This window comes from Choloepus didactylus, chromosome 2, assembly GCF_015220235.1.
Source record: "Choloepus didactylus isolate mChoDid1 chromosome 2, mChoDid1.pri, whole genome shotgun sequence".
Lineage (NCBI taxonomy): Eukaryota > Metazoa > Chordata > Mammalia > Pilosa > Megalonychidae > Choloepus > Choloepus didactylus.
In genome coordinates this window covers 64,988,033-65,009,451 of record NC_051308.1, presented here as the reverse complement: position 1 = coordinate 65,009,451, position 21,419 = coordinate 64,988,033, and the positions used below count along the sequence as shown (strand labels likewise).

The 21,419-nt window shown below is 33.2% G+C and overlaps 1 protein-coding gene across 4 annotated transcripts in view; it reads right to left on the bottom strand.

Annotated features, from left to right (window-relative positions):
- The window catches only part of KCNT2 (potassium sodium-activated channel subfamily T member 2), a 446,059-nt gene that overhangs the window by 180,414 nt on the left and 244,226 nt on the right, over positions 1–21,419 (bottom strand). For all 4 annotated transcript variants that reach the window (XM_037825119.1, XM_037825122.1, XM_037825120.1 and 1 more), the window contains one exon: positions 1,920–2,028. In XM_037825119.1, the coding sequence (XP_037681047.1) occupies positions 1,920–2,028 (109 nt within the window). The remainder of the gene's footprint in view (positions 1–1,919; positions 2,029–21,419) is intronic.

Here is a 21,419-nt window from a genome sequence, read left to right as displayed (position 1 = left end):
AAAGCAAATTGTCAAAAGAGTGTCACATATTGTATGATTCTATCTATATGAAATGTCTAGAATAGACAAATCTATAAAGACAGAAAGTTAGATTGGTGGTTGCTTAAAGGGGATTAGGGGAAAATGGTGGATGAATACTAAAGGGTTTGGGGTTTCTTTATGGAAGGAAGAAAATGTTCTGGAATTAAAAAGTGGTGATGGCTGTACAATTCTTTGAATATACTAAAAATATTGAATTGTAGACTTTAAATGAATGAATTGTATAGTACATGAATTATATCTCCACAAAGCTGCTTCAAAAAATTTGTTCTGGAAAACTCTAGCATTTACTGTGATATTTAGTTGTGAGACGATTTTACAGGCCAATCTTATTTACAGGAACTCTTAGTTATGTAATACATGTCTTAACAAGATATTTTCTTTTTTAATAAGGCAAACATTCATTGGAGTTTATTGTGAAAAGTCCTCTTCAAAGGGCCACTGAACATTTTTCTTATCTTAATGTCAGGTACAATTTGTTCACTAAGTAATGCTGTGAGTCAAAAAATAATATTTATTAAGAGTGGGGCAACATATTTTTAGTTTAAGTTAATAAGCTATGCTATATAGCATTGATTGGTCTCATTTTTTGTTTGTACAATAAGAAAGTAATAAAAATTTATAATTCTTTGGCAAAATAATGAATACAAGTGAAGAATCCTAATGATTAATTAGTTTCAAAATAATTTTCTACTATTCAATTTGATTGTATCAGAATTGCTGAGTACTTTCTTCAAAGAAGGAACTCGTACAGCCTGCTGCACTGATTCCATTGTAGAGACTGAAGACTTGTAAATGTACATAATAGAAATATTTCTATTCAGAACTTTGAGAAAATTGTTCCTGAGAAATTCTTATTATCCCAATAAAGCAGAGACTTAATAAGAGACGAGATAGTGAAATCTACTTTAAAATACCACTGGGAATCTACTATTTCAATCAGCAACTTATTCTATCTAGTATTAAACCAAGAAAGAATTTTCTTTTTCCTGAATTTATCTGACTTGACATTTCACTTAAATAACTATCAATCAACTTACTAAATTTATATAATCAAAACTTCAAGCATCAAGGTAGAATTTACTTACAAAATCAACATTTTGCCTAAAATATCAAGTTAGGAATATGAAAAAAAATGAAATGCACTGAAACATTTGACTCTTTAAATAAAAGTGGTGACTATGTTTTGCTGATTATATTTTCCTTATCACCCATGTCAAAAACAACCTCTGTATTTTATGAATCTATTAAACTAAACAAATAAAAGCAAAAAGTTTCTGATGATATGACTCCCCCTGTCTACCTTGAAATGCATATAAAGACATGGTTTCTTATATTTCTTTTAGAATTCTTTTATACTACATTAACTAATTTTACAAAACTATTTTGTTCTTATTCTACAATAATTTAAAATTGTGATACTGAGGTCAAGTATGTATATACAGCTTTAAGATAAAAGCATACCTCTATCTAGAGTAGGAAAAAAACGGCCTTAAGGTCTCACACTGGTGACTACCAGAATTGATTTTTTAAGTTTTCTTTATTGCACAAGTATTAAGTCTCAAAAACAGAAATCATACCCAACCCTAATCCTGGCAAATGATGTAGATACTTAGAATTTAGAATGAAAAAAAGAGTCTCAAGATTACTAAGAAGAACAAATTATTACTAAGAAAGTGTCAATTTTTCTGTAGCGCTTGTACAACTTGATGTGTCTGTATCTGTCTCTATTTATCAGATCAAGATTACTCACACAAATACAAACATAAGTACATATCTGGCCGTATTCCTTGGCTTACTATATTTCCAAATCACATAACTGCACTTAAATTATTTTTTATAATTTAAAATGTATTATCTTAAAGAAAAAATATACTTACTGCCCTCTAGAGGTATGAACCAGTAGTGTAATAAGTGTAGATGTTGCTGGGCATATACAGTTTAAAGCTAACATGGCGTATTTAAACTCTTCTTCACAAACAACATGATCTGTTTGAAATAAAATAGGTAAATTAGAACAATTTACCTTGGGAGAGTAGTATTTCTAAATCACACAAAAAATAAAACACAGTGAATTAAATTTGCAAAAGTTTCAATATAAACACATTTGCTTTAGAGATGTTTCTACATGTGCACTTTTATCCCCAAGAACAAAGTTTTATAAGACAGAGAGTTACTAGACTATGGGTCAAGTGATGGAAGAAGCGAATGGGCTCTAGCCCCAAAATTGGGAACTTTGGACAAATGGTTTAATCTTCCTTATGCTTAATCTGTACAAGGGGTGAATTGTGGGTGGGGTTATTGTGCAGTCTGGAAAATATAGAGATGCTTTACATAGTCTCCTTTAGTTCCAATATTTCTATGGAATGCAACAGAACTTTAAAAAATGGTATTGATCTATTAAATTTATAGACACACAGCTGAAAGTCTTAGAAAGTGTTTTTTAAAAGATATGCTAGATAATATTTGCCTAATATAACAGTAAGTGATTCTATATTATGAAAATAAATATATAATATTGATCAAAAAATTACTGTCAAAATAAATTAAAATTATTCTTTAACCTCGGTTCCTAACTGCTAATCACCTCAAAAGATGACAGGGTCTAGCCAGGTAAGGTAATAAATGACTACTGAAACTCAGTAACATATAAACAATAGAAAGTGCTAGAGAAGAAGGCAAGTGGGAGGTGCAGGTCCCACCAAAAGGGGGATGATGCTACTCAGCTCAAGTGCTTCCTGTCATGCAGGAATGAGAACACATGAGGACACAATTTTTTCACAAAATTCCTATTTCCACAAGGGATTAAAACATTGTTCATTTTGGAGAAGGAAGAAACAAAAAACTCCCTTCCCTAGTCAACAGTTATAGCTAGCACTGACAATAAAGACTAAGTTTAAAATTCTAAGAATAGAAATATTCTTAGGCTGTTGTAGCTAAATTAAGGAATACAGGGTTGGATTTGTTAGCAAGCCAAATATAAAAAATGAACACATACATCATGGAATCTATGCAGAAACAAAGTTTACTTGGGAAATGGTTCAGCAAATTTTCCAGAAAGGCAAATAATTACTTTAGCACCATACATATGATATGACTTAGCATATGAAAGAGCCCATTATTTTTTCTTCTGTTTTCATTTCTTAACTTGTTTATTTTACTCTTTCACATATTATGGGTAAAATTATAGGCTCGAGTTACATCTCAGGAAACAGTCTCAAAAATATCAAGGATCTACTAATAATGTCTTTCTTTTTGTTTTTCAAAATATTATAATAAAAATATTAAAAGAAAAAATACACAACCATTATACTTAATATTTTGCAAGAAAGGCAGGCAGATTCTAAATCCAGTTTTGAGTTTGGAGAAGTTTACAGAATATTTGTAAAAGAATAATGTTTCTACACTATGTTTTCAAAATTTCTCAATAAAATTTTTTGAGTTTGTATGCCCAATCTGTGAATATAAAGTAAAGAAACTGCTAAATGCATTGTATTACTTAAAGTCACATAGCAATAAAACTTTAGGGGACCCATAAATTTCAAACTAAAAATTGCAACATATGGTCTGAGAAAAATATGCATGTTTTGATGAAACTATACAGAATATTTTAAAATCTGAACTGTAACAGAAAATTTGGAATGTATGATTGCCATATTTACAATACCACATACAGTTATCCCCAGCCCTTACTATAACACACATACCATAGTTCTTCAGTTAGGGAAGCCAGAGAAAATGTGGCAGAAGTGGTAGTTTGAAAATATTATCTTATTTTCGTTCAGTGGTTAAAAAAAGAAAAAAAAGCAAAACAAAACTGGGGTCCCCTTCCTTCCATTTTCCTCAGTGACTGTGTGTCTACAGGTTTGCAGGGGGATGGCTGAGGGAGGATTGTGCTGTACTTAATAATTTTGTCAAAAACTTTACTTATCAGAGGACACTGGAAAGAAGGGAAAGAAAAATTCATTTCAGGTGGTCATTTTTATATTTGCTGATGACATTTTCTATAATTAAGTAAAGGTTTTGCAGTGTCTCTCAGCACAGCCAGCTAAGAGTATATATACTCCATTAATGGAGGTGATTTTACACAAACACAAAGTATGTTTGCACTGTTTTAATATACACTAAAATATCTCGAAACACTATAATTAAAGAAATTTACTTTATTCTGTCTAACATTGTATGTGAGTCATTCATACATGTTCAGAATGTTTGAATACTATATATTAGCAGTATCAGTCAGTATTTGTTGCTGGCATATACTCATTGACACAAACATCTCCTTTTCCAATGTGTCTTCTTGCGTATTCATGCCTGAGCTATTCACATATTAGAATACATGCTTCTTTATTTTTAATTTTCTCCTTTATATTTCTCCTTCATATTTCATTAGGATATTATATTATTATTTTAAATTTATGTGTTTAGATAGCTATCTCTAAATTTTATTCCAGAGTAATAAAGTGAGAATTACAAAATATTTATTATAAAAAGTGGCATTGGATCAGACAGGTTGAAAACCACTGTCATAGTTAAATGAGTTAATAGAAATTATCATTGGACTTTTTGTTAGATAAAAGGTAAAATTAGTCCTCTTTTTATGAAAACAATCTAATCACTATGGACAGCTGACCAAGGAAAGTAATTTCACCAGATAATAATGTTTATTTGCATATGGTACAGGTAGCTCAAACACAATCTGTTAAATAGGATTATATCTCTAGACCTGTGTTCCCTTTCACCCGAATTCATCTCATTTTAAGACTCTTTTTTTTTTTATTCCTAATCCATAGAAATCTGAGAATATTCGTCAGATTATTCCCCACTACTTTGCCCATCATTCCCTAATGCCAAGAGACAGCCAAGGCTCACTGATTCTACAACTAAAACGCTAAAATCCTCTCATGATTTTTCCCCCATTCCCACTCTCACTACGTAATACAGATTTTCACTCCCTTATCCACAGTTAGGCAAGGTTTCAGATTTCAGAATTAATTTCTTTTCTAGATTTTTGAAAGGCAATTCCCTGCATTCACCATACACTATGTAACACAACCAGGAAGGTATGGGAAAGCAACTTCTGATTGAAGACACTATTATTTCTGCAGCAAAATGTGTGAATATTTACACTAAGTGAAAAAATACAGGTTATGAACACCTTCATGGCAGCTCAGGGCAGGGATTGCCATCAAAGAAATTCAGGATAGGTGGGATTTTACCCCCAAAAAAGATACAGAAATACTTTCTTTTCCCATAGTTTTCTTGATTTTGGAATTGCAGCCAAGGGATTATGGACCTTTCTTTTAGACCCTGATAATCCTTCACCTGGGTTAATGCAACAGCTTTTTAACTGGTCTTCCTAACTTCCAACACTTCAGCATTCCGCTTGCTGCCCATCTTCTAAAATTGTACTGTCTAATGTAATACCGCTAGCTACAGGTGGTTATTTAAATTTAACTGTGATTAAATTTAATTACATTTAAACAAAAATTCAGTACCTCCATCGCATTGCCAAATTTCAAGTGCTCAATAATACTTGTGGCTACTGGCTACAGCATTGGACAATGCAGCTGAAGAACATGTTTGTCACTGCAGAAAGTTCTTTTGGACAGGACTCTGATTTGCCAACTGGTTGATGACTTTTCATGCAATCTAATCCATATAGGTTGTATTTCAAAATCTTTAAAATGCATTGCATTAACTGTCAGAATTTGGGTAATCTTATTAACATAATATACCACACTTTTTTTTCCTATGGTTTTATTTTTTTGATTAAATAGTTTGAAAATTATCATTAGAGAGGATGCTGGAGATAAATGACAAAATATGCATAGTTATTAAGAAGAGTGAGAGAGGAAAAAGATGAGGGAATTGCAGAGTGATTGTTTGGCAGCTTACAGACTTGGGAAATTAGCAATCATGAATTTAAAGTCGGTATAGCCAGCAAGTTTTCTTTTGTACATTTGTTTGTTATGTATCCTCCAACCACATCCGGATGTATAGAAATACACACCTTGAAGGCAGAAAGTTAGATTTAATAAGGATTGACTTTTTTACCTTTTTAATGTGGATTGATTTTTGACAAATGCAATGAAAGGAAGGTGAATCGAAGATATGGATTATAATGGTGAACTATGGGATTCAAATAGACTAAGAAGGGAAGACAAGACTTGTATTAGGTATAAATGGCAGTGAAAATCTCATGCAATATATTGCAGGACCCATTGTGGTCAAAAGAGAGTCGGGATTGTGCAGAGGGGGTGGCCTGAAGAAAAAGGAGGTGGAGGTCACAGTGAGGCTTGAGGAATGAAGATTACAGAGGGGTCATATTTAATGGTAATGACAAATTCTAGGGGATGACCATGGAACTGGGTGGTTGAGATAGAATGGAGGACATGAGCATTGAAAGAGGGGAGATAAAACAGCGTATCAATGATATTTAAAGAACCATTTTCATGAAAATCGATGTCACTGCATACTATGACCAAGAAGTATTGGATAGAGTTACAGTAAGCCCGGAGACTGAGCAGTTTTTCAGGTTTATCAACTACTTAGATTTCCTTTTTGGGACATTTCATGTCACAAACAGGTAATTTTTTATCAAATAAGTTTCTATTAAAAAAATAGCACTGTTATATAAAATTTTAGTTTTATAGACATACAAAGTATAGAAATTATTCATGGCAGAGACTACTATTTTCCCCTATTATCTATTGTCTCCTTTGTATGCAGAAACCACATATCCATGGAGACTGCGACTCTAGAAAGAGGGTTGGAAAGGGCAAGAATACTAATGGTTGACAACATCTTGCTAATTTCAGCCAGTTATTTATAAAGAGATGATACAAAGTAAGAATTGATCACTTTGTAAGCAGAGAGAGAAGGGAATAGATTCTCTTAACTAGGGCAGTCTTTGCTCACAGCCAGAAATCTAAATCAAGAGTTGGACAATTTGAACTCTTGCAGAACCAAGAAAGTGACCTGTTTCCTAAATAACGGGATGACTTTCACTTTCAGAGCCTTTATCAAAGGCCTACCACTAAGACCTCTCAGCAAGACCAATAAATCCAATTGTTTCAGATGATGCCAAGGTGGCGGCCATTAGAATCTATAAAGAGGGAGGCAGAGCCACAAAGGTTAGTAAATGAGGTAGGTTTAAGAAAGTTCTTAACAAAAAACCTTGGGTGCAATTACTGACATATGGAAGGGAATGGAATAGCCCAGAATCCTTCTAAGATTTTGAGAAAAACCACAAACCTAGCATCTACAGTCTGTGAATATTTTAATTCTAAAATAACCCCTGGGCTCCCAAATCTGCATCAGCTGAGATGTGGGCTACAAAGGACACATCCTCTCCAATTTCAACTTCAGAGCTGACAATAATTGAGAATGGTAAATAAGAAAGAATCTCCCAGTGAGCAAAGGATACAAACAGAGAAAAGAGAGAGCAGAATGGGGATCTTATTAAGAAATTTGTACTGCTTTGGAGGTCTCTAAGTCCCAGAGGATTTCATTATTGCTACGGACCAGCAACTGCTGTGTCTTCACCATTCCTCTTTTTTGCAAAACCCAGTCTTCTCTTATAGTCGTCTTGCTCCACTATTGAATACTGTTTATCGATATGGAGTGGGAGGGGGCCACTAACTAATTTATTAGCTTGCATCTTGTCAGACCCTTAGAAGCCACATCTAGATCTGGCTATGCTTGAGCTCTGAGTTGGACACAGCAATTGATGGAAATTTGAAGTATTTTTCACAGGAAATGGATGAGTGTCTTCAAGATATAGGAAAAATGTTAAGTATGGATACAAGGGTGGCCAGAGGTTTGAACTGTGGCTGAAACTATGATTGTCCTGCAGTATGTATTTGTGTCTTCTTCCTTTTAGTAATAGAGGCTCTGATTTCCCCTCAATCTACCTCAAAGTTTCAGCTGCATGTGTGCCTACCCATGTAGAAATTACATTTCCCAGCTTCCCTTTTAGTTAGGTATGCCCACATGACTAGTGTGCAGAAGAGTGCAATTTGTGGATTTTTTTAAAGACAAAGCCTTTTTCCCTAAATACTTTCCTTCTTGCTGTCAAGACCACATGTGGCAAAAGTCCAGCTTTGATTATGCAGAGGAAGATAACTCCTTATGCAATAAAATCTGTCCATCTTTTCCTATGGTTTCTAATTTCTTTTCCATTATAAAATGAAAATTATGTTCATTTTACCTTGTATTTTCTTCTTGACCTTTTAAAGTTTCTGTTTGTTTGTTCTGATTCAGATCTTTCTTTTTTTCAATAAAGCACACGTTTATGTCAAGTGTTGCCACTGTTGAGTTTGCCAGGCCTTGTGCAAGTTCCTTAAGCCCTCTAAGCCTCACTTACCTTATCTTTAAAATGTGAATTATAATAGGATGTACCTCACAGGATTTTCTGGGGAGAAACTTAGGCAATGCATATAAAATCCCTATCAAGATTCTAAATAAATATTGCATATTATCACAGTATGCATTATTAAAAATAAAGGGATATATTTCAATGAACTATCTTGAAACAATGCTGATAATATATTTTAAAAATTCAATAGTTAAAATGATGTATCAGTGAGACCATACAATATTCGTCCTTTTGTGTCTGACTTATTTCACTCACCATGTCTTCAAGATTCATCCATGTTGTTACATGGTGTTAATAATAGGGTGGTATATGGAAATCCTCTACTTTATTCATGATTGTTCTGTAAACACAAAACTTCTCTAATAAAAGAAAATACAACTGCATTTTAAAATTGTAACGATTCCACTTTTATAAAAATGCTGATTTCTGCAGGTTTGTTCTGTGTGCACATGCATGTGTACCTGAATAGGCACAGAAAATAGCCTGTAAGGATGGGCCTCAAACTGCTGATACCATCTCAAGCGATGGGAAAGCACTTTGGAGGGATATAACTTTTAAAATAGGCTTATGTGAGAATGGTAGTTCTTTTTGTTACTGTTGTTTTTAACCATATTCAACTTATAAACTTTTAAAATAAACAAAAAATCTCTTTTGCTTTTGGAAAAATAAAATTGATAATTGCTTTCCAACAAGGCAGAATATATATATTTTTAAAAGCCTGCACCACAGTATTTTCTGCGCCTGTGAATGATTTAACCTACTAGACGCTTCTTCCATGCAGTTGCTAGGTAACCACTCTTTGGCAAGCAGTCAACAGTGGAAAGTGCACTCAACGAATCTAGTCCTGGGCTTTGATTTACAGAAATAAAATATCCTTTGGAAATGAGCTTTTAAACAGAAACAGAAACCAGTGTCAATTTAAAAAATTGAATGTTGTTCATTTTTATTGTATAGGGAATAACTTTATTAAATGGACCGGCTGAACAAATTATGTTATAAGAACTTTCACATATCCTTTCCTTATTAGACACTGTTTACAAGCATGAGTGGATTGATTGTTAGGAAAATTGGTTCTTTTTTTAAAAAATGAGAATAGATAATCTCTAACAATCAAGTCAGTTTTATTCTGACTCTTGCTTTAATCGATAAAATAAACACTGTGAGGGAGTGAGTGAGTGTGTGTGTGTGCACACATATTGGAGAATTCTGCCAATTCTAGGATTGTGAGGAATTCAGCTGTCAAATGGCTGATAATAGGTTTAAGAAAACCTTTAAGTTATTAGTTTCATATGATCTAAATGCACAATGCTTATTAAATATATAGAATCCAACCCAATTGAGATTGGCAAATTATAAATCTGTAAGACAGATTTCTTTTGCTTTAATAATACTGAGTATAAACAACATTTCTGTGTTTTTATAATTGTTTGAATACTTATTGCTTCATTTTAACGTTGTGATGTTTGTTGACTTTATCAGTCAACGTTCCTGCATCCTAGAGCAAGGTCCTTATAAGTTCAAGTTAAGTATTATCTTGATTTTCCCTAAGCTAGGAGAGCTGTCCTTTTATATCCTCCTATGGTGCCTGTATTTATTTCTTTTGTAACATCTATCAGTATTAATTTGCTACCAATAAATGTCCTAGAGATCTTTCAAACTCTCTTTGAATTAGTGAGGAAAACATTTTAGTTCAGCTACAATTCTGTTGTGCATGTGTGTGTCTGTGTGTGTGTGTGTGTAGTGTGTGATTGATGAGTAACAAAACTGATCGCAAGGGCGTACTTACCTACATTCCCCAAACTGCTCCATTATATGCTGAGTGCTTGGGAGACTTGATGGTGGTATTTTTTCAGTTAGCTGTTCAGTTTAGTGGTTGCTCCACCCATTTGCCCATCTGGTAGCAAGTTGAAAGTTTAGAAGTGGACTTAGGAGAGGAAAAAACTACTAGCATATATCACGTATTTTAATGTACTTGGTTAATAATATCTTACAGGTGTATGACTGTTGTAGAGTTCTTTGTCGGCAGTTTGAATTAGAATAAACAATGGATTTAGGCAAGTTACTCTGTCTCTCCTACCATCAGATTCCTTATCTTTAAAAATTTAAAACAGTATAATATATTCCATAGGGCTTAGGCTTTTGTACATACTGGTGTAGCCTCTAAGGCTACACCAATTTATAAATTAATGCTCACAAAAGCCCTATCATTTATATATAATTTAGCATAAAGCCTGAAACATTACTTATTTAGTATTAATATAATATTATTATTAAGAGGTTTCAATAAATATCTTACATACTCTCATAAGTAGATAAGCAAAGAATACTTTAGGTTAGAACCTTAAAAATGGCTATATATTTAATTTATATATTTTATTTTTATTAAACTCAATTTATAATTAACCTAATAATTAATTAATCAATGGGGTAGTTGGTCCAAATGTTTTTGTCTTGTTGGTTCCTGGTCAACTACAGTTATATATATAAATTAATCCTCACAAAAACCCTATGGTGTATACCGTACTGTTAAACAGTTTTCCGATAAGTAATCTGACGGTTGGAGAGACAGAGCAACTTGCCTAAACCCACTATTAATTTAAGTTCAAACCACCAACAAAGAACTCTACAAAAGCTATACAACTATAACATGTGATTAATCAAGCACGTTAAAATACACGATATATGCTAACAGCTCTTCCCTCTCCTAAAACTACTTCAAGGGTTCGACTTGCTACCAGATGGGCAAATGGCTGAAGCCAGCTCTAAACTGAACAGACGGCAGAAAATACAACCACCAGGTCTCCCAAGCTAATGAGGGAGTTTGGGGAATGCAGGCAACTGTTACTCTTCCATCACAAAAATTGATAAAGACGGCTGCTGCTCTCACCTAGATATTCAGATAGCTATCAAAATAAAGTAGATATTTACCTGGACTAAGGATCGATACTTCAGATTTCCCAGGAGGCATATGGACATTAAAAGGAGTTTCTTCATGCAAATTGAGGTTAATTTAATGGGATAAGTGAGCTAGATGTTTCTGTTTTGTTGGTTTCTTGCCTATATGGATCAACCTTCCTCAACACCACAAACCTCCAACCTCCAACCTCCACCAATAGTCCCCCCAACACTTTAAAATAACATTCACTTCAACAGGTTCCAAAGAATAAAATCAGTTTGGAACTTCAGTCATTCACCACCGACATACATTTTTCTGACCTCAGGGGAAAATTCTAAGTGTTGCTAAAAATTTTGTCATAGAAAAAGTAACTTTTGGAAAATGAACTTATTTAAACTTTTAAAAAATTAATCCATGGATAATTCTAGAAGCAAAAACAATAAAGAAAACATTTATAAATATGCAAAAAGTAAAACTTCCATTAATTAAAAATACCATAACCTCAACACAAGGATAGCTTGCAAACTGAATTAAAAAGCAATATATAAAAAGACATATTGTTAATTTTAGAATAGGAAAAATCTCTTTAATTCACTAAGCAAAAAATAGTCAGCTCTATAGAAAGTAAGAGCATAGGAATGTATTTCATATACAAATACACATCCAAATTAAACAATAGATACATGAAAATGTGTGACTCAGTTATCAAAAAATTGAAAATTAAAGTGAATCATTAAAGGCAATACTATATATTTCTCAACAGCATACTCTCTGAAATCAGAGGTATGGATTCAAGTCCTGATTCTCCCATTTAGTATGGCACCATAAGCATTTTACTTAACATCTTTGCGTCTGTTTCCTCATCTGAGGAATAATAATATGGGAATAATAATAGACTCTACCAGTGGTAGCCAGTCTCAGTCTCCAGGATAGCCACTCTGAGTCTCACTTTCTGCTATTCATACCTTGTGTAGTTTCCTCCAGCATAGAATAGGGCCGATCTGTGTAATCAATAGCATATGATAGAAATGGCAGAATGTGGCTTCCAAGGCTACAGCATAGAAAACGTTGTGGCTTCTGCCTTGTTCTCTATTGGATCATTCGTTTTGGGAGAAGGAACTGGCATGTCGTAAGGACACTCAAGCAGCCCTATAGAATGGTTCATGTTGCAAGAAACTGAGCCCTCCTGCCAACAGCCAGTGTTAACTTGCCAACCATGTGAGCGAACCATTTTGGAAGCACATCTTCCAGACCACGTCAAGCATTCAGATGATCACAGGCCCAAATGACATCTTCACTGGAGCATCATGACATTATCCTGAGCCACACTTCTCCCAAAGTCCTGACCCATGGAAACTATGAGATAATAAATATCTATTGTTTTTTATACCACTAAGTTTAGGGAGTGGTTATTAAACAGCAATAGATAACTTGTACACCATTTCATAAGGTTGCTGTGGAATTAAATGATTAACCTATACAAAATGCTTTAGAACTGTCCTTAGCACATAGTAAACACCATATAAATGTTGACTACTACTACTACAATAATAATAATAATATCATTATTATTTCTATTACATTATTTTTGCATTCAACCAAGGGACAAGGTTAAAAAGAATATTGCCCACTCTGCAAGGGCAAATTAAATATTTCCACAGAGCAAGTTGGCAATATTTATCAAAAACCATAAAAATACATAGACCGTTTAACACAGAAATTCTACTAAATATGTACATTATCATGAGTTCACAAAAATGCTAGCTTCCCCTCCCACCCCCGCCCCAGATAAAACAGAATCTTAATAAGCTGCAAAATAATGACTATCAGATAAACAATTAATTGAAGCACAATCTGATTTCATCGAAATCACTAATCTCCTATATTTCAACATTACAAATTTCTTTTTCTTATTTTCAAATACATAAATGAGCTGCCAAACTTTTGTTGGAATAACTTATCTCAGCTAATTACATTCACCTTGGTGATTTTTAAAAATAGCTACCATTTCTTAAATTGCCTTTTTCAAATTCCTACTGAAAGCTGAAGTAACCCTCTCAAGAAGGTAGTAGTTATTAGCAGATCCATCAGTTTTAGCCCCTATGGTTTATTGTACAGGAGAGTTTGATAGCTTAAATAAGAACTTGACACCACTAAAAATGACCATTATATTAAAATATTAAATGAGATTTGATCGCAGGTTATAAAATGTAACAGGATGCTTATCATGCAAATTCATAAATTCATCACATTATCTTTAACCAACAATATTAATTGTACTTCAGTTCACATGAAAGAATTATTATAGTTTACAACAACATAACCCTTAGCCCTAATTAAATGGATAGCATGCTTGCTGCTTAGATATATATGCATCCATTCACAAATGCTATCATGGCATTACTCATGCATGATAATTGGGATCTTGTGGAAAAATATGTGAAAACTCAAAACTATAAATAAAATAACCATTTTCAAGACCCCTGCTTTCTATATAGAATTATGTTCTTATATAAAAATGAAATGTAATTTTATGCATATGAATATTAATAAAATTGGTACCCTATTTTAATGAATTCTATATCTAGCTTTTTCATTTGTATCATCTTTCCATTTTGATACAACTTCTAATAATGATTTATAGTTGAATAATATTAAATCCTTTACACACATGACATTTTACTTATCCATTCCCATCTGGGTAGACATACTACTACTTTTTATATTTATTCTTATAATAAATAAAATTGCAATTAATGTTCTTTTATTTAAATGTTACATGTAGCTCACATTATTTTTTTCATGAAACCTTCATGTAATTCTCAACAGCTACCAGATATCTCCCTCTTTTGGAATTTCTGCATCTACATCCCTTCACTACTTTCTTCAAGGAATTCAGTCAAACCTATGCTCTCTCTCTATCAAACAGTTCTTGCCAGTGCCTCCAGAGAGGAGGTATTCTAAGAATACATATATTAATATGTCCTTCTCTTGAAAACTCTTCAGTACCTTCCACTTATCCATGAGATAATGTTAAAGGGAACTGGATTATAAACTTCCTCATAATCTTCTCTCTGCTTTATTCTCCAGACCTAGTTTCTGGGAAATTCATCTACCAGTCCCCATCTCAGATTCTTATTTTATGTTCTTATTTTATTTTATGAGAATCACTCATCTCTGCATTTACTTAATGATGCTAACCGATTCTTGGGCCAGCTTATATTCACATGTTCCCCAAACCCATCTATCATACATGGTCTCCCTATTTTAAGGTTCCTTCAAAGTCTGCAAGTCTTTTCTACAGCAGTCTTCATTGAAATATTTACCTTTTTAACACTTGTCCTCCACATTAGAATGAAATCTTCAAGAGGATATGAGAGCTCACTTGATATTGTGAGTTCATTTAATCTTACACATTCTAATGTGTAGTGGTAGTGCATTATAATTTCAATTTTCATTTCCCTGGTGAATAATGGTGTCGACCATATTTTCATGAAGTCATTTGCATATCTTTTTTTGAGATAGGCCTGTTCAATTCTTCTACCCATAGTTACTGGTTTGTTTGGCTTTTTAATATTGAGTGAAAGGAGCTATTTGTAAATCTTTGGATACCTTACTTAGATATAACCATTATGAATATTTTCTCCTAATGTGTGTCTTGCCTTTTTAGAACATAGTGCCTTATGAAGAGCACAAGTTTCAATGTTAATGAAGGGCAATTTATCAATTTATTTTTCTTTCATGGCTTGTGAGTTTTTGTGTCCCATGTAAGAAATCTTTGCTACCCAAGTTCACGAAGATTTTTTCCTGTTTTTGTTTAGAAGTTTGCAGAGTTTTACTTTTTACATTTAGGTCTATGATCTCATTTTGAGCTAATTTTTAGTATACGGTGTTAGGTAAGACTCAAGTTGCATTTCTTTTTTTCCAATTAGATATTCAGTTGGTAGAGCTATTTGTTGAAAATACTATCATTGAAAATCAATTGACCATATATAGGTGGGTCTACTTCTGGACTCTACCCTGTCTTGCTGATCTAATTGTCCATCATTATGGTCATCCCATGCTGCCTTGATTTCTGGAGCTTAAGAATAAATCTTTAAACTGGTAACTGAAAGTTCCTCAACATGGATCTTCCTTTTCACAATTATTTGGCTATTACAGTTTTCTTATATTTTCCTATCAATTTTAGAATTCGACTGTCAGTTTTTCAAAGTGTCTGATGTGTATTCTCAATACTAGAGAAATGAATTTAGCCTATGACTATTGAGGATGAAAAAAGTATGATCTTAGTTTCCCTTTATTTCCAATGACAAATTTTAAGAATGCATATTGATTATCATATGCTTTTATCATTGAAGTGATCATATTGTTCTTTTACCCCTTAATTGTATCAATATGGTGAAACATATTGATTTTTAAATGTAAAGCTGCCCTTGCATCTTGGAATAAATTCACTTGGTCATGATGTATTCTTTTTATACATTGTTAAATTTTATTTGCTAATATTTTGTTGAGATTTATTAAGGTATATTTGTCTGGCTTTGGCCTAATCAAATAATGTTGGCTTCATAAAGTCAGTAGGAAATTATTCCCTGCTCCTTTATTTTCTGAAAGCAAGTCTGTACAGGGTTGGTTTGATTTTTTCCTTAATTACCATAGGTTAAAATTTACTGTTTTTTGATATATGAAGTAATTTGGAATAGATATTGGCCAATGTTAATGTCATTTTCTACAAAGCTTGAATTTGTTTTCTTTTTTTAAAAATGTGCTAACACCTTGAAATCCTGTTTTTAAGCTTTGCAAGGATATTGTGGTAGGGAAAATTCTAAAATGGCCACCAAGATTCCTGCTCACTGGTGTACACACCCTGTAGAATCCTCTCTCTTTAAGTGTGGGCAGTGTAAGTGAATATGATGATATTACACTCCTGTGATTGGGTTGCCATCTATCACAAAGACAATTCAGTTGATTTTTGGTTAATGAAAGGGAAGGTTATGCTGCAAGGGACTGAAACCTGTCAACAACGAACGGGCTTGGAAAAGGACCCCAAGCTGAAATGGACAGCTGGCCCATCTTGTTCATTACTATGTCCCTAGTGTCTAGAACCACCGATGGCTCACAGCGGTGCTGAAAAAAAAAAAAGGCATTGAATGAGTGACTTGAGAATGAAAGGGGACAACTGTGGCCTTCTTAATAAAGTATTTATATCAAGGATCCACTTGACAGACAGAAAAATCATAGGTCTAAGATATGATAGAATATACCTGGCACTTTCCAAAGACAGAAGAAATGTTTTACTCTAGTTTTCAGAAGCAGGTAATTGACTCTTTGAGAATTATACAACTATAAGAAAATAAATGGAGGAAAATATAAAGAAGCTTTGAATTAACTAAATTGTAGGTGGCCTGTAAGACAATGTCTTGAAATACCTAATGTTCAGAGGCAATTTAATCAAGTATCAAAGAGAACAAGCAGGAAAGTTTGTCTGGCTGTTTAACAGACTGACATATTAAAATCTTAAATGCTGTAAAAAGGAAGAACAAATAAGCTTCTATTTTGTAAGGAGGAAATAAATCCAACAAAATATTTCATTTTAAAGATAATCTATACCAATGTTAATTTCCTAGTTTTGATTAAATGGACCATGGTTATCTAATTTGTTAACATTAGGAGAAGCTGTGTGAAGGGTATATAAGAACTTTCTGTACTATCTTTACTACTCTTCTGAAATCTAAAATTATTTCAATAAAAAATAAGAAAGAAAAAATACTATGAAAAGTAAAAAGCCTTGATGTAAAAAGTTCATCTATAATAGACATTTTGGGGACAAATGACACATTTGAATACGAACCAGATCAATGGAATTACTGTTAATTCTCTTATGGATTAAAATGGTATTGTCAATATGTAACAGAAAGTCCATATTCTTAGAAAATGCATGCTACAGTACAAATGTGTGTGTGTTGTTTGTAGATGTGTGTGTTTAAATGACTGTGCACACAGAGAAACAGATTAAGCAAATGTGCTCCATAATGACAAGATAAAAATCAAAGGGAAAAAGAGTTCCATTTAAAAAAGGAGGATTTTATAAAATTCAGTGTTTCATTTATTAAAAGTACAGGAATTCAAAGCATTGTATTACTGTAAGAATGAAGTATAAAATTAAGTCTGTGTGGGTGTGATATGGGAAGAGGGGAAATTACTCAGCAAAAAAACCTTACACTTCACCATTTGGTCAAAATCAAGCCTTGCACATACAGAAGTTATTTAGTGACAGCCAAGATAATTTCCAATATTTACATCACTTGGAAATATTTTTCAGCTCTCTTTTCTGGGTAGGAAAAAGTTAGGCGTCAGGATGTCTGGTGCTTCGTTAAAAAAAAAAAATAGAAGTTAAGCTGAACAAGACTTTATTTTTTGTGCAAATCATTCCTCTAAGGCTGACATTTTCCCTAAGTAGGCTCACTAAAGACACCACACAGACACACACACACACACACACACGCACATATTTGAGTCATATTTGAGACATACACACACATATTTGAGACAGTACTGTTTTTATAATGGTAATAATGACTATACTGTAAGAAAGATAAATGTTTACACAACATTGTCAATGATATTGGGAAAAAGGAATTTACTTTTGTCTGTATTTTAAGCCTCTTTTTACAAATGAAAACATTAGTAAATTCCCAGAACTAACACCTACTGTTGTAGTATAATGATTCATTTTTCTAGGCAAGTTTTAGTTGCAAGTATTTCATTCAGTTAAAGCTTTACTACTGAGACATGATTCTTTCTTTTTTCATTCATGAACTATAATTCTCACATGAACACAATATAATCAAATCATGGAAAATAAAATTCATAGATAAGTTACAATTTCACCTTTGGATTGGTTTTCCAGTCCTTACTCCTAATTACGGATGACACATTCATTAAACTTATTTTTATGTCTTCTTCTACCCATTAAAATGAAGTGGGAAATTTTCACAGGACCCAATACTTTTAAAAAAATTAGATGAAGAAGCAAAAGTAACTGACAGCTCACAGATGACACAACATTTTCTCAAGGAAGGGAAGACAGACTGTTAACCTAAATATAACTATTTACTGCTATAATATGGCTTCACTTCCTACTGATTTTCTGAGTATCTTCATTTTACTAGGAGATACACAGAAAAGTTCTTTTAGATGCAACTGATTAATTGGAGAACACGGTTTATCCTTGAAGGCCATTCGAGGTTTTTCAATAAAAGAGTTTTCTTCATAGTAAAGTATATGTTTTTACTGGATGCTTGTTTTTTAAAAATTTTTCAAATGTAGGGTGGAGAAGGAAATATGTGCTTGATTTAATTCTGATTAAATTTTGAGGTACTGAAACAAGCCTGAAAACAGAACTACTATATATTTTTGCCTTTTTAAAAAAATCATGGTTTTGCAACTGGAAGAACACAATTTATCACTTTAAAAGATTAATGAGTGTCAACAATATGGTGACATACTTTTTTTTCCCAGGTGATTTCAGATCAGTTATTTGACCTTGGAGAAGCTTGGTTAGAATTTAATTCCACAAGAGGTTGACAGAGAATTCAAGATGTTATAAAACCACATTTTTATATTAGTCATAGGTATGGAACACTGCCATTACCCCTGTCATGTGTTTCAGCACCAGTTCAGTATTACCTTCTTCTAAAAATATTGTTACATATTGGTAAAAATGTTTCTGACTGGAAAGGAGACTTACCATAACCAAAGCTCTACTTCCATTTGAATTCAGGAACTACAGAAGGTGACAAAAAGTAATCCATAAAAAAAGAATCCCTTAAAAATAATGATATTGTAAAAAATGGAGGTATCCATGTACTGGAAAGAGAAGACTAGTGCTTTGGGGCTGACAATTGGGTGTGAGGATGTGATAGTTCCCTACTATCATACACAAACAGCAGCCACAACTGCCAATGTGGTAGAGAATGTAAAGAGCAATAGTAGACTTGCAGATACAATTTGTGAATGGCCAGGGAAAAAATGAAAGGGGGCATTTGTAATGGCCTCAGTGTGAGATGATTGCAGCATGGACTACAATTGTGGCAGTGACTGGTGCTGAGATATTCAGAACAAGTTATCTATAGGCTCTTATGATGGATTAGATGCAAAGGACAAAAAAAAAAAAAATGACTCAGGTTTGTCCCTTGAAATCTAAGTTGATGGTGCAAGGAAGACTGAGGGAGAAACAGGTCTGTGTAAGCAAAAACAAACAACTATTTTGAGATGTATTAACTTTTTTTTTTGAGTAACACAATTAATAAGTTTTATTTAATAGGTACAAATACATAGAATCCTGCACGTAACATACAGAAATTGCACATTCCTTTTAAGCAAATATGAAACAGTCTTTAAAAAATTGACCACGTTCTAGGAAACAAAGGAAGTCTCAACCAATCACTGACTATTTTATTAATCACATTATTTACCACAATGTAATAAATCAGAAACCACTTTTTAAAAATAACTAAAGTAATCGAGATGTATTAATTTTGAAATGGCTGTTAGAAACCTAGTGGGAAATATTGACTATGAAGTTAGAAACACAAGACTGGAGCTCATGGTGGACATTGAGGGAGAGATCTAATTTTGGAAATCATATAAGTGGATAAAACCCCCTAAGGAAAGGGTATATAGGAAAAAAATAATTTTCTTTATAGAGAATCTTATATCTGGATAATTGCAATTTTACTTCTCATTTTTCAATGGTTATTCCCTTTATTTATTTATTTTTCTAGCCTTACTGAACTTCTTAGGATTTCTAGGAAAATGCTGAGTAAAGTAGTTTAATAGGCATCCTTGTCTTGTACATAAACTTAAGGATAAAGTTTCAACATGTGACCATCAAATATGATTTTTCTTCTCTAGATTAACGTGGAGATAACTTGCCTTAAGTTAAGACAGTCTTATTTATTCCTAGCTTTCCAACAGTTTTTTTGTTGTTGCTGTTGTTGATTTTTTTGGTTAGCTTGTTTATTTTTGTTTTGTGTGGGTATGTTTGTGTGTGTGTGTTTGAATGGATGCTGAATCGTCTCTCAAATGCTTTTTCTACATCCATTGAGATGACAATATGATTTTTCTTCTTTGATATGATAATCTATTTCTGAAATAATTTGAACATGCTGATGTTACATTATTTTTAAACATATCATTTGGTTTATTTTACTAATATACCTAATTTTTCAACTATTTTAATTTAATTGGTCTCTAAATGTCATTTATCATACTCCCCTTAATGAATTTTGTTTCAAGTTTTGTTAGCACCATAAAATGAGTTGGAGAGTTATTTTTCTTCTTCTATCCTGTGGAAAAAATGTATATGAACTCAGAATTAGGTGCTTTTTGAATGCCTGTAATAAGCTGTTGGTAAAACATTGACAAACCACAGTTTCTTTTCCTGGAAACAAGGATAACATGTATTTGTTATGAGGATTAGAAATAAGCACTTGATATAGTAATAACAACAATCGCTTTGACAGCAATCATTTATAGAATATTTGCTGAGTGTTTGGATTGTTTCTATTTTTTTAATCACAACAATTCTATGGGGTAATTTATCTTATTTTCCCCATTTTACAAATTGAAGAACTCAAGCTTAAGAAGCCTGAAGCCATGCAATTAACAAATAGCAAGATAAGAGTTAACCCAGGAGATCAGACACCCAGGGGAGTGAATCTCCCTGGCAACGTGGAATATGACTCCCGGGGAGGAATGTAGACCTGGCATCGTGGGACGGAGAACATCTTCTTGACCAAAAGGGGGATGTGAAAGGAAATGAAATAAGCTTCAGTGGCAGAGAGAATCCAAAAGGAGCCGAGAGGTCACTCTGGTGGGCACTCTTACGCACACTTTAGACAACCCTTTTTAGGTTCTAAAGAATTGGGGTAGCTGGTGGTGGATACCTGAAACTATCAAACTACAACCCAGAACCCATGAATCTCGAAGACAGTTGTATAAAAATGTAGCTTATGAGGGGTGACAATGGGATTGGGAAAGCCATAAGGACCACACTCCACTTTGTCTAGTTTATGGATGGATGAGTAGAAAAATAGGGGA